At 50.5% G+C, this 11,973-nt stretch overlaps 1 protein-coding gene and 1 long non-coding RNA gene across 3 annotated transcripts in view; one reads left to right on the forward strand and one right to left on the reverse strand.

Annotated features, from left to right (window-relative positions):
- LOC110478589 (uncharacterized) overlaps positions 1-11,304 on the reverse strand; it is a 34,320-nt gene extending 23,016 nt beyond the window's left edge. For both annotated transcript variants that reach the window (XR_002466782.3, XR_002466781.3), the window contains exons 1-2: positions 11,136-11,304; positions 10,175-10,371 (exon numbers count right to left, since the gene is read on the reverse strand). This is a non-coding gene — a long non-coding RNA (uncharacterized LOC110478589). The remainder of the gene's footprint in view (positions 1-10,174; positions 10,372-11,135) is intronic.
- RAX (retina and anterior neural fold homeobox) lies at positions 6,347-8,350 on the forward strand. The gene is made up of 3 exons (XM_021545327.2): positions 6,347-6,614; positions 6,737-6,966; positions 7,510-8,350. Exons 1-3 carry the CDS (start codon positions 6,347-6,349, stop codon positions 7,960-7,962), a joined length of 951 nt encoding a protein of 316 aa, XP_021401002.1. The 3' UTR covers positions 7,963-8,350.
- Positions 11,305-11,973: the final 669 nt, after the last annotated feature.

Genomic DNA, 11,973 nt, shown 5'->3' on the forward strand with positions numbered 1-11,973 from the left:
TGGGACTGGGGGTACCGGCACAAGTCTAGAACCAGCTCCCCACCCTGATTCTGGGAGTTGTCTCCACCAAAGGCTAAACATAGAAGGGTAAACCAGGGAGGGGCACCTAAACCTGAGGAAAGGCATAGCTCTCACTAATATTAAATCTGCCTGTGTCTATGGGACATGCAGACTGCTACTCTCAAGAAATTCTAGAAAATTAATGGCTTTGTAAGGTCTCCAGGAGCTAGCCTGGAAATTAAATTTGGAAATGAATACATGTAGTACCTTCCTAGAGGTTTGTACGTTTCTCTCTCTCTCTCTCTCTCACTCACTCTCTTTCTCTCTCTCTCTCTCTCCTCTCTGTCTCCAGCCAATCAAGTAAAAATAATCATTTTAAATTAACAAATTCACTAAGTATGATTTATCTCCTTTCTTTCCCTTTTCCTTCTTTCCTTGCTTGCTTCCTTCTTTTTCTCTTTGTCTTTTCTCCCTCCCTGTAGAGGGGTCAGCAGTCACCCACAGCTACACCAGGACAGTGACAAGGTGCAGACAGGCACAGCATCTCAGGGAGGATGTGAGCCTGTGCACAGCCTGCAGTGTTTTATTGGTGACTTGAAAAGGAAGCTGAATTCTCCTTTTGGCAGTCACCTCTGTGGTGAGGCAGAGAGAAGGGCAAGGGAGAGAGGTTCCCCCTCCCTCCTACTCCAACAGCTGCTGGGTGCCAAGGTGGCAAGGGAAAGTCCCCCTACCATCTCCTGGTGCACTGGCGCAGACACTGAGATACAGAAGAAGGCCAGAGAAAAACTGCTGCCTTTAAAAATCTCATTACCACTGACAATCACAGTGGTGCCTGCCTCCACGTCTGCAAAAAAACAGAGGGGGCAGCATGCAGTTTTGTGTGTTCATCACATATGGATCATGGTTAATTATGGCAAATCACATTTATTTGACAAATACATTTATTTGTATGTCTTTTAGCTATTTTTGACCAGTATCCTTTGTTACATTTCAAGTTGATTGCCAGTTTTCCTAATGTTTCTCCTGAGCACACAAACACTTTCTAAAAACACTCCTCCCTACCTTATGTTAAATGTTCTCATAGGTAGTTTCTAGTTTCCCTGAACACAGCTAGTTTGCTACCAGTAAAAGGAAGCTGAGATTCCTTCCTACAAATAGAGCTTGGGAAAGTTCTTTCATCAATCACTCGTCAAATATAAACTGAACAGACTTGCCTGAAAACCTGTTACCCATTTTCTTCCCCATTAAGAAAATAGGCATTTTTTCTTGCTCATTTCCTTCTTACCTAGGAAACACAAAGCTGACAAGTTCTGACCTTCCTTTCTCTTTCCAGAGAATGTCCTAGTGTATTAAATGGCTCTCATCCAACAGGTAATTTCTTTAGTGGACAAAACCTATCTTCAGCATGTCCCTCAAGCATCAGAGCTATTTTGCCTAAAATCACCAACACTTCTGATCTGATTTTGTCCTCTTTGGATTCTGCTCTCACATGGCACTGCAGCATCTAATTATCTATGTGGAAAGACAAGTGGGGTCTTTTAGGAGGTCTTTACATGAAGGAGATAAAAGAGTCACCAGCTCAGCTCAACCAGCCTGAAGTTTGTGAGGCTTAATGCATTTCCCTCTGCATTAATATAAATCTTGGTGGTGTCCCCACACTGTTTTGTTGCTTTACAGACTGAATTGTTCTATCTATAAAACACCAAAATAAACAAGCCTAAGGATTTTGACCTTTGAATTAAAATGTGCTTGGGACATCCCAAAAATCTTTCTGAAAGCATGTGGTGATTTAAAGGATCTAATTAAATTTGTCAGCAGATACAGGATCGGCATTTTCACAGTTTAAAGGGTCAGAGAAGAAAGTACAGTCAGAATCACCAAACAAATTATTAATGAGATTCCAAAAAAAGTGTCAGGGCTGGCAGAGACAAGCAGGACTGGGAGGGGGCTTGGGACTGGCACAAGATGGGAGCCCAGCCCCAGTGAAGTGCTGCTGGTACAGGAGTGAGCTGCCTTGTCACCACTGTTAGACCAGAGCTCCCACATTTAGTCTGGAGTGGCAGAGCCAGGGCAGGGGGGCAAATCTGTGCTGCCCTCAGAAGGAGTCTGATCTTCAGCTTGCTGAAGGCGGTTGCCTGCTCCTGGCAGCACCTGCAGGGCTCATCCCTCCAGCACCGGCTGTTCTCGTCTTCAGCCACCAGCCACAGGCCTGGGGAGGCTCATGAGTAGGAGGTGGTGAGGCCACCCCACATACATGCAGCTCTCAAGGTGCTTAGCCCTGGGGACAGGTCACAGGGCAGCCACTGCACGTGCATGTGTGCTGGTATGAGAGTCTGGGAATCTTTGTGCCCATATCTGTGCACAAATGCACATGTACACGTGTGCATGCAGCAATACACGTGTGAGAGTGGACAGGGACATGTCTTATGTGTCCGTGTGTCTTTGTCAGGAGCAGATTAAAGGGTTAGGTCACATGGCAGCTACTGCTGGACGGACCCTACCTGGGATTTGGGTTCTTAGTGTTAATAGGATTGCTGGAGCTCAAGACCCTCATCCCATCAAGATAAATGTCTCTAGTGCCCACTCTTAAGCAAACCGAATTCAATTAGGCTAATTGGAAAACAAGTAAAGAAGGATTGTGTTAATATAGCCTTATAGCATGAATCTCCCCTCCTTCCCTGTAAGCATGGCAAGCCTAAATGCCAGCACCCTCACACCCAGTCCATGGTGCTTCCACCAGAAAGGGCTGCCTGGCTCCCAGAGCCTATTCCATACCTACAGCCTGGACAGACAGCAGGACAAGAAGATCTCTGTGCAACTCCTGGGTGCCAGACAGGACTCTGGGAGGTGGAGAAAACAGCTGATTGATTCTCCTGGACAGATCAAGCAAAGTCTCAGCAGAAAAACAATGGAAGTGTGAGCAACACTGACAGGAGGAGACAGCAGCTTCCTCATGCATAATGCTTTCAAGAAGGTTCTGAAACTGCACACTTAGGTGGAATTTTTGGGAGGAGAAATTCCTTTTTTCTGGTTGTTTTTAACAATCTGGATGCTGGATGATACAGAGCATGAAAACTGCAGGAGGGTGCAGGTTCCTTCTAGGTGAATATTCCCTCCTTTTCCTTGCTTCCCTCCTGTTGATTTGCAGTCTGACCTTGGAAGCCCCATTTATCTTTCAGGGAGGTCTCCCCTGCTGCACATCTTTGGTCTGGAGAGTGATGTCTCTCCTGCAGTGTGACTTCAGCTGCAAATCTCTGCTCTGCAAGGCAGTAATTATTTCACCTGGACATAAAGAAAAGGCAGGAGAAAAGGAAGGAGGAACCTGTGGCATTTTATGGTGCTGATTTCATTGTGTGAAACCACGTCCACGTCCACTGTTGAGTATGTCTCAACAGAGACTACAGGATGCAAACCATTTCCCTTTAGTCTTCACTATACATGTACAGGAAGGAGGTACAGCAGACTACTGCACTTTACAAATTGTTAATCTTGAGAACTTCTGTTACTTTCCAAGTGTAACTTCAGCAGAAATTTTAATAATGCATTGCAAAAAAATAAAAAGGTGATGGAATGGGGGTAACCTTTGGAAAGGCAAGTAACAAACCCTGCCTGTTTCATCCCCTAACAAATACTCTCAAATTTGATTCTGGTTGCCCCTACAAGTTTGCAAAGGTCAATGGTCTTTGCAAAGCTGGGATGTACCACAGGATCAGTTTCTGAGGCTTCATACTAATACGATACATTTCCCAGAGGCTGCAAGTGATTCAACTGACAACCAGGACATCAGACCCAAAGGGAAAAGTTCAGTTACCATTCTTTGCCTATCTAAACCCTCTGTGTAATCAGAGGAACCATTAGACTTTTTCCCCCCCTGGAGTACTGTAACACCTCATGCATGTCACACAGTCTGTGCCTGAATCATGGCAAGAGAGAAAAGACAGATCTATAGCTGGAAGAGTCAGAGCTCTCTCTGCTCTGCCTACACTGTTATGGGGTTTTTTCCAGGTATTTTTTCAAATTGGGATCAAGGGAGTGGCTTCCTCTCTCAACAATTCCACTCACCCGCAAGAAGGATGCTACAGTGACAAATGTAGCTCCACATGGAAAACACAAGTGGAATATTCTACTGCTGAGGAAAGAGGAGCCTTCTCTGTCAGGGAGGAAGGTCTCTTGTGTCCTGTGTAGGACTCAAGCACCATGCTTCAGGGCTGGAAGGCTTTTTTTTCTGCCTTCATATTGTGATTAACAGCAAAAAAATCGAGTATCGACTCTGTAACTGACAACTTTGACAAGTACCCCAAAAGCAGCATCTGTGCTAGGATCCAATGCCCCTTATGTCACTGACTAAAGTGGTTTGCTCCCTCATCTCCTATTCCTATCTTTCTTAACTACAACAAGCAAAACTGATTCCTAATTTTGCCCAGGACTTCTAGAGGGACAGGTGTGTTTTGTGCTGATTTTGAATGTTGTAAATCCCCAGTTTCAAATTAGAAGAAATTAGGGATATTGCACAGTTCATTCATTTTCACTAATAGAGTTCCTGGGAAACACACATGTAGATTAAAGGAACATAATGGTCCCTGGCTGATTGCTTTGAGTACCCTCCAATGTCCCTACAATGGTATTGACTGGCTTTTTATAGTGTCCACAAAAGGCACATTAACCTTTTCTTGTCTCTTCTGTTGGCCTCGTCTCTGTGCAAATGGATGCCTGAGTTCTTTCAGCCTCAAACCAACCCCCAAGCAGTCAGTGAAAGCAAACCTCACCTAGAGCTAGGAAAAGCCATGCACTCCTAAAAGAAATTTACTTCGGGACATCAGAACAAAAACCTGCAAAAAGTGTGGACACTGGCAGAAACAAGTACTGCCAATCTTTGAAGTGATTCCTCTGAAAAAATCTACATGATATGGAGCCTGTTGGGGCAGAAGGAGAATTTTTAAAAAATGCATATGTATTGAGAGAGGTTATACTTATTAGACTAGTTAATGTAGCTGGAAGAACGAGCAGTAGCAGTGGTGTTTTTTCACATACACTCTCCTCGGGCTTCAAATGGAAACATCTTCAAAGCTAAGTGTAGACTGAAAACCACTCTGGATGTTACTGAGTTTGCTCACGTAAACAAGCTGGGACAAAAGGTATCTGGTGCCTCAGAGGAACTGGGAAGTGCTAGTGTGAAAGTGACAGAAAAACAAAAGCAGGGGAAAGATTGGTTCAGGAGACGTGACGCTGTTACCTGGTTGGTCCTGTGGTGGGTCAACGTCTGCCACCAAGCCAAGTACTAAGAGAAATGCGTGGGATTTGGCTCCCTGCCTCACCTCCAAAAACATTTTGTGCATCCCCCATGAAGCCATGCCCTGCCTGCTACCCACCCCCCCCCCCCCCAAGCCCCACGCGCACCGTGGAGTACAGGGTCACAGAATCACAAGCTCTGTCCCATAGCAGCGTACTTGAACTTCCTCGCAAATATTGCTTAGAGCTTCCTCGGGTTTGTGAAATCTGAAAGGCTGAGCCCACCTCCTGCGTCTATCCTGCCCGGAAGCACCTGTCTGTGAAATGCCTTTGGAGGCAACCGGGCGCAGGGCGAGTGTCCCGCAGAGCACCAGCGCAGCGTCGTTTACCCCAGTGCCCCTGAGTCGAGCCGGAGTCGCGGATCGTCCCGCAGGGCAGCTTTCGAGCTCCCGCCGTGAAACCGACGCACCTACAAACCGTGTGGGAGGGATATGGACTGCAGCCGTCGTACAAGAGAAACGCGGCGAGGCTCCGAGAGCCGCCGAACAGCGCAGGGCCGTGCCGGGGACCCGCTGTACTCCGACCCAGCACCCCCGGACTCCCGCCCCTTCCCTTCCCGTCCTGTTCACTGAGTCCCCTTTACCGCGCCCCGGCAGCGGCTGCCGCGATTCCCGCCGTCCCGGGTCTGTCCCCCCGTGCCCGGCACGCCTCTCGCCGCCCGTCCCACCACCGTTTTCGACAGCGCTGCCCAGGGGCTCCGACCGCGGCGCTCGGCCTGGGCCAGCCCCCGCCTGCAGCGGGGGCCGCCCCGCCCCGCCTCGGGGGCCCCGGATGGCATCGCCCGGCGCCGTCTGGGGCCGGGGCCGCAGCCGGAGCCGGGGCCGCAGCCGGTGGGGAGGGGCGGGGCGGCCGGCGGGGGCCGGGAGATGCCCTGCCTCCCCCTCCATGCCGAAGATGTGCGGGGGCCTCGCCTTCCCTCTCGCCTACCGCCCCCTGGCACTCCTCCCCCGCCCCAAGGAGGCCAGCCCGCCCGGCGACACCGTGCCAGACTTGCCCGCGCCGCCCTGAGGCCGGGTAAGACTGCAGAGCCGCGGCGGAGCCCCGGGCCGGCCGCCTCATGCACCCGCCCGGCGCCCCGCTCGCCATGGCCGAGGGCGCATTCTCGCTGGCCGGCCCGGCGGCGCGGAGCCCCGGGGGAAACCCGTCGAGGCTTCACAGCATCGAGGCTATCCTGGGGTTCACCAAGGAAGACGGGCTGCTGGGCGCCTTCCCGCCCGACGGCAGCGCCAAGGAGGCAGACCGACGGGGGCCCCGGCATTGCCTGCCCAAGATGCTCGGAGAGCAGCCGCCGCCCGAGCCCCAGGGCCGCGCTGAGCGCTTCCAAGGTGAGCGTTGTAGACGAATGCCGGGTACTGGGGGGCGGACGGGTGGGCGCTGCTCCCCTACGCCCCGGGCAAGCCCCGCGGTGAGATCCTGCCGGTGACCCCCCCCCGTCTTCCCCTCGCAGAACCGTACTGTCCCGGCAGCGCCAGCCCCGAGTTGCCCGCTGGCAGCAGCGGCGAGGAGAAGCCGTCGGAAGAGGAACAGCCCAAGAAGAAACACAGGCGAAACCGCACCACCTTCACCACGTACCAGCTTCACGAGTTGGAGCGTGCCTTTGAGAAGTCCCACTATCCCGACGTGTACAGCCGCGAGGAGCTGGCCATAAAGGTCAATCTGCCCGAAGTCCGCGTCCAGGTAACGCCCGGCCCGGCCCAGCCCCGACGGCCCCCGGCGCCGGGAAGCTACACACGGTCCAGCCCAACGCGCTTCGGTGCAGCCCCGTGGTCCCGGCGACCGGAGCAGGCCCGGTGCGGCGCGCAGGCCCGTGACTGCAGCAGGGCTCCGGCCACACTCGGGGCCCTGCCGGAGCGCTGGGCGCGGCTGCCGCACAGCCACTAGCCGGCCCGGCCGGCGGGACAGCGCGGGGCTCGGGGCAGACCTGCGTCGGGCAGCCGCGTCGTCGGTGCTGCTGCCCTTTGAGTGGCGTGTCCCAGCCCGGGGCTGCTGAATGTGCTGTGTGCCAGGGCAGTGGCGGGTGGATGGGCGGGCCAGCTCCACCGGGACTGCTTTCCACCGGGCGTAGGGTTGCAGATCGTGGAGGAATGCCCGAGCCCCCCAAATTCCCTTCTGCCCCGGTACAGCAAGGCGTGTTTTCCCTCACTCTGTTTTGCGTGCATGGCTGCAGAGGTGAGCCTCTTTCCACTGCCTAGGGCCTGGCTGATACAGCTCTGCTTGCAGGTTTGGTTTCAGAACAGAAGAGCTAAGTGGAGGCGGCAGGAGAAACTAGAAGTGACCTCCATGAAGCTGCAGGACTCGCCCATCCTCTCGTTCAACCGCTCGCCGCAGGCAACACCCATGGGTCCTCTGAGCAGCAGTCTACCCCTGGAGACATGGCTCAGCCCACCCGTGCCCAGCAGCACAGCCCTGCAGACCCTGCCTGGCTTTGTGGCCTCGCCACAGAGCCTGCCCAGCAGCTATACACCACCACCCTTCCTGAACTCTCCGGCAGTGACCCATGCGCTGCAGCCCCTGGGGGCCATGGGGCCACCGCCGCCTTATCAGTGTGGGGCCAACTTTGTGGACAAGTTCCCTTTGGATGAGGCAGATCCACGCAACACCAGCATTGCCGCCCTGCGGCTGAAGGCCAAGGAGCATATCCAGTCCATTGGCAAGCCCTGGCAGACAATCTGAACTCCCTCTCAGCACCTGGGAGAAAGCCATGGGGAAGGTGCATTCCAGAATGCCCAAGGGACACCCTTACCCTGCCTCAGCTGCCGCGGATGACCAGGCACAGGAGGGCTGTCCCTTAACTAGCCTTTCCCCTATGCCTTGACTTGCTTTTGTATTTTGTGGTCCTTTTGATTCCCTTTTCCACAACCCCTGAAGAGTTAGGGGCCTGATCATAGCTTAGGAAAAACAATCTCTTTTGCTCTCCCTCCTTGGCTGGATGCTTTAGTTGCAATAAAAGCTATAGTAGGGCAAAGAGCCATATAAAGTGGCTGGGAGCTCAGGACTGCTGTACTGAGGGGACTGCAGGAAGGGGGTTCTACTTTTACACCATTAAATGGCACCATCTGCATGGAGGCTGTGTATCATGTTTCTGAACCCAAATGGGCATCTTGGGCTGGACCCTCTCCTCCATGTGATGCACAGAGGGGTGGGAGATGCTTGGCTGTGGGCTCTTCTCTGTACTCCATCAGCAGAACCCTGTCCAAGCTGGCTGTGGCACTGGGGCCTGCATCCCCATGATGGAGAGTGTGCCCAGATAGGAGTGGGCACAGAGGGTCTGGAGCCCTTGCAGTTCTTGGGCCAGGTAGACCACTTCCACAATTGCCCTTGTGGAGTAGTGCCAGGCTCATGTGGGCTCTGCAGGCCACAATCAGTGACAGTTCTTGCCTCTGCAAAGAAGGGGAATGGCAGGACCCCCAGGGCTCCTGCCCCCTGCAGCCAAGCTGCCCAGAGGGAGAGACAGATGGTCTCTGGTTAGGCACTAACACTGGGCTGGGGCCTGGCAGGCTCATCCTGCCTGCTCTGGCTGCCCAGGACAGCCCCTGGAGGCTGGCACAGAGCTGAGCCATGCCTGCTCCCCTACCCACACAGTGCCCATCGCCAGGCTGCCCAAACTAAAACTGCGGCATCTTTATTTTTCATTATCTCGGTTACTGCCTGTAATAGGGCTGAGAAGCTGTAATGAAACACTCCTTCTCCTCTGTTGGTTATGGGGTGCTCTACACACTTGGGAGGTTGTGGCAATTAATGTTTCTCATTAGAGAAGAGAGAAGGATGCACAAGTGCCCTCATTGTGTCCTGGGGATGATTCAGTGCAGACTGGGAGACCTCTCCTTTCACCATTTCCCACTCATTGTGGCCAGACAAAGGCCGGCATCTAATTATATTTTCACAATCTGTGCGTGTATTTTAAGAGTCCTGTCAGAAACAAGTATGTCAGCCTTGTTCAGCTTCACTTCAGAGAGCTTTTTAACCTCAGACAGCAGTTTCTAAACATCCCTTCATAGCCTTCTCCACAGCAGCCCCATCTATTGTATGGAGAGCTTCTTTTACAGATAATAGGAATCCCTGTTGTTTTCAAACGCCTTTTCCTCTGTCCCCAGCCTCCCTGCAGATCCAACCTGCCTCTCTGGACCAGAGTACACACTGTGTTCAGGACTTCCAGCTTCCCTCCCCTGAGCTGTGCTGGTCCAGGACATGAAGGGAAGCTAAGTAAGTAGTCCACCCTGAATCTGGGGGGGAATGAAGCTCTGCTGGGGAAGACTGTCCTGCTGGGCTCTCATCTTGACAGTTCTACTGTGTGTGCATTTGTGGTGGTGCCCACCCTTCCCAGCACACATCTCTTTGCTTCCTTAGCAGAGAGAGGAAGTGTTGCCAGGAAGAGAACTGCCATTTCTGTCAGGACCAGGGAGGTAGTTTGCTAACTTCTAGTAACTTATTCAGGTAAAAGAGGAGAACAAAAATCATATTGCTTCCATTTTTAGGTCTTATTCTAGTGGTCCTTTCACATGTGAGCTTTGCTTGCATCACCAGTTGCAAGAAGGCATGGCATTTTTGGTGACTGCAAGAGAAGGATTTCTCTTGGTGTGCTTGAGAAGTGCCTGCATGGCCTGGTTTGTGTCAGCAAGAGACACACACTAATGAGTGACTGCACAGGCTCTGCACACTTTTCCTTCTCAGGGTAGAAACAATCTCACTTGTCATTACTTGGCTGCAGTCCAGCTGTGGCTCTGAAGCTGAAAACCCTATGTTTTAATGTGCAGGTAAGCACATTAAATTGCTACTCTAAAGTTCTCACCTGTGCTTATTGCTCATGGTTAATAAGGCAACTCCGCAGGATTTCAATAGTGCTTAATGCCATATTTTGGCATTACTACCCCCCCTTTTCTCTTACCTACATTTCTTCTGTATCCTGTAGAGCCGCTGGAAAGAAGCCCTCTAATTCCTGATCAGCTGTCACCAGTGCTGAGGCTTGGTTACTTGAGATAGTCAAAGACTGGGAGTAGATACAACCACAATGACAGGGCAGCAGAAGTAGCAGCTGAAGACGCCTGCTCACTTTTAATAAGGTCCTGATTCAGCACCTGCAAACTAATAAAGATTATGGCAAGATATGGTGGTTGTTCCTTTATTGGCATCTTGAACAGGTCTTTCTTATACTTTGTACAGGTGAGCCCTGTAAGTGGATTGACTTTGTGCACTCATGTCCTTCAAGGAAAACTGTGAGTTTATTGCTAAAAATGAGTATTTTACTAGCTACACATAAGTGGACAAATAAAGAGACAGAGGCATATGCAAACACATCTTTCTTCTAGTCTGTCTAGTTTTCTGTGTTCCTACACTTTCTTTCAAATTGTTCCATTCCATTTTAAAAGCCCATTTGTTCATTTTGTTGTAAATATCTTCTCCTCCTTAATTGGGTGCTGAGTCTAATAATCCTGCCTCGGCTTGTTAACTGTACAATACCAGTCAGAGTTAATGACCCATTAGCGATTAATTCCTTAAACAGCATCTAATTGCTCACTGTAAAAGCTTTTCTTAAAACTGGATTAAATCATCTAGATCCTTAACCACTTCTTTAACTTTGCTAAGGCTATTAGCATGGCCTTCTGAGTGGTCTGTTTCTTCTTTTGCTTAAACTGTATTAGCAACATAGTATTTTTAGTGTCCATACTTGACTTCTTTTCAGCACCTGAAGTTATAAGGAAGAATAATACAGATAAAAGACTGCCAGAGAATGAGTAGTTATGAGGAAAATGTCATGATGGAATTTGTTCTCAAGAGTATATTCTGGTCTTCCCTTCTCTCCATCCCTGCTCAAAATCCTGTCAATATTCAAGAAAACTAGCAGATACCTGAGCTCTTTAATTTTAACTTGAGGTTCAGCTCTTTGGCTTCTCGATGGAGCAGGACTGTCTCTGTGTGAAGAAGGGACCCTTAGTCCCTGCTGGATGGCTTGGAAGCTGTCATTCCCTCTGGAGCAGTGGGCTGGCTGTTGTGTGTGCTACTGCCACGGTATCTCACAGCCCCCTGTGACATGAAAATACACATTGCTCAGCCATAGTTTGAATTTCTGTTACTAGCTGCTGTGGTTGAGGGCAATACTATTCCCTTCTTTTGCGCAGAAAGTTAAACAGTCTTGTTTCCATCTGCCCTGGCTACATCTGACAGGCATTTCAATTATGGACATTCAGTTTCTTACTATTGCAGTATCTCAAGTAGCTTTTCAAAGCTCCTTGTTACACCTTTCCTCATTTCTAGGGACGTACTATGAAGTCCAACAGACATTACTTCAACGGGGCTCCCTTCAGCTACAGTACTGCAGCTTTTGTCTTCTATGCAGTCAGTCCTCCTCCTTTGTCGCTATTATAAACCTTGGGACTTTCATCAGTAGTTTGTCAGCCACAGAGTACCCACCCACAAAATGCTAGCATTGGAGAAAATAGTGGAACAAAACAAAAACAAAAAAACCCCAACCAAACAACGAAACAAAAAAACCCTACCAAACAACCAAAAAGCCCAAAACAAACAAACAACCCCCCAAACAACAAAAAAACAAACAAAAAACCAAACCAAACCAGACAAATAAACAAACAAACCCACAAAAACAAAAACAAAAAAAAAGGCGTGAAACCAAAAGCTTGTTAGACCAGGACGCTGACAGTACCAGTCTCTCTAGTAGAATTAATACTG

This window comes from Lonchura striata, chromosome Z, assembly GCF_046129695.1.
Source record: "Lonchura striata isolate bLonStr1 chromosome Z, bLonStr1.mat, whole genome shotgun sequence".
In the NCBI taxonomy this organism is placed as follows: Eukaryota; Metazoa; Chordata; class Aves; order Passeriformes; family Estrildidae; genus Lonchura; species Lonchura striata.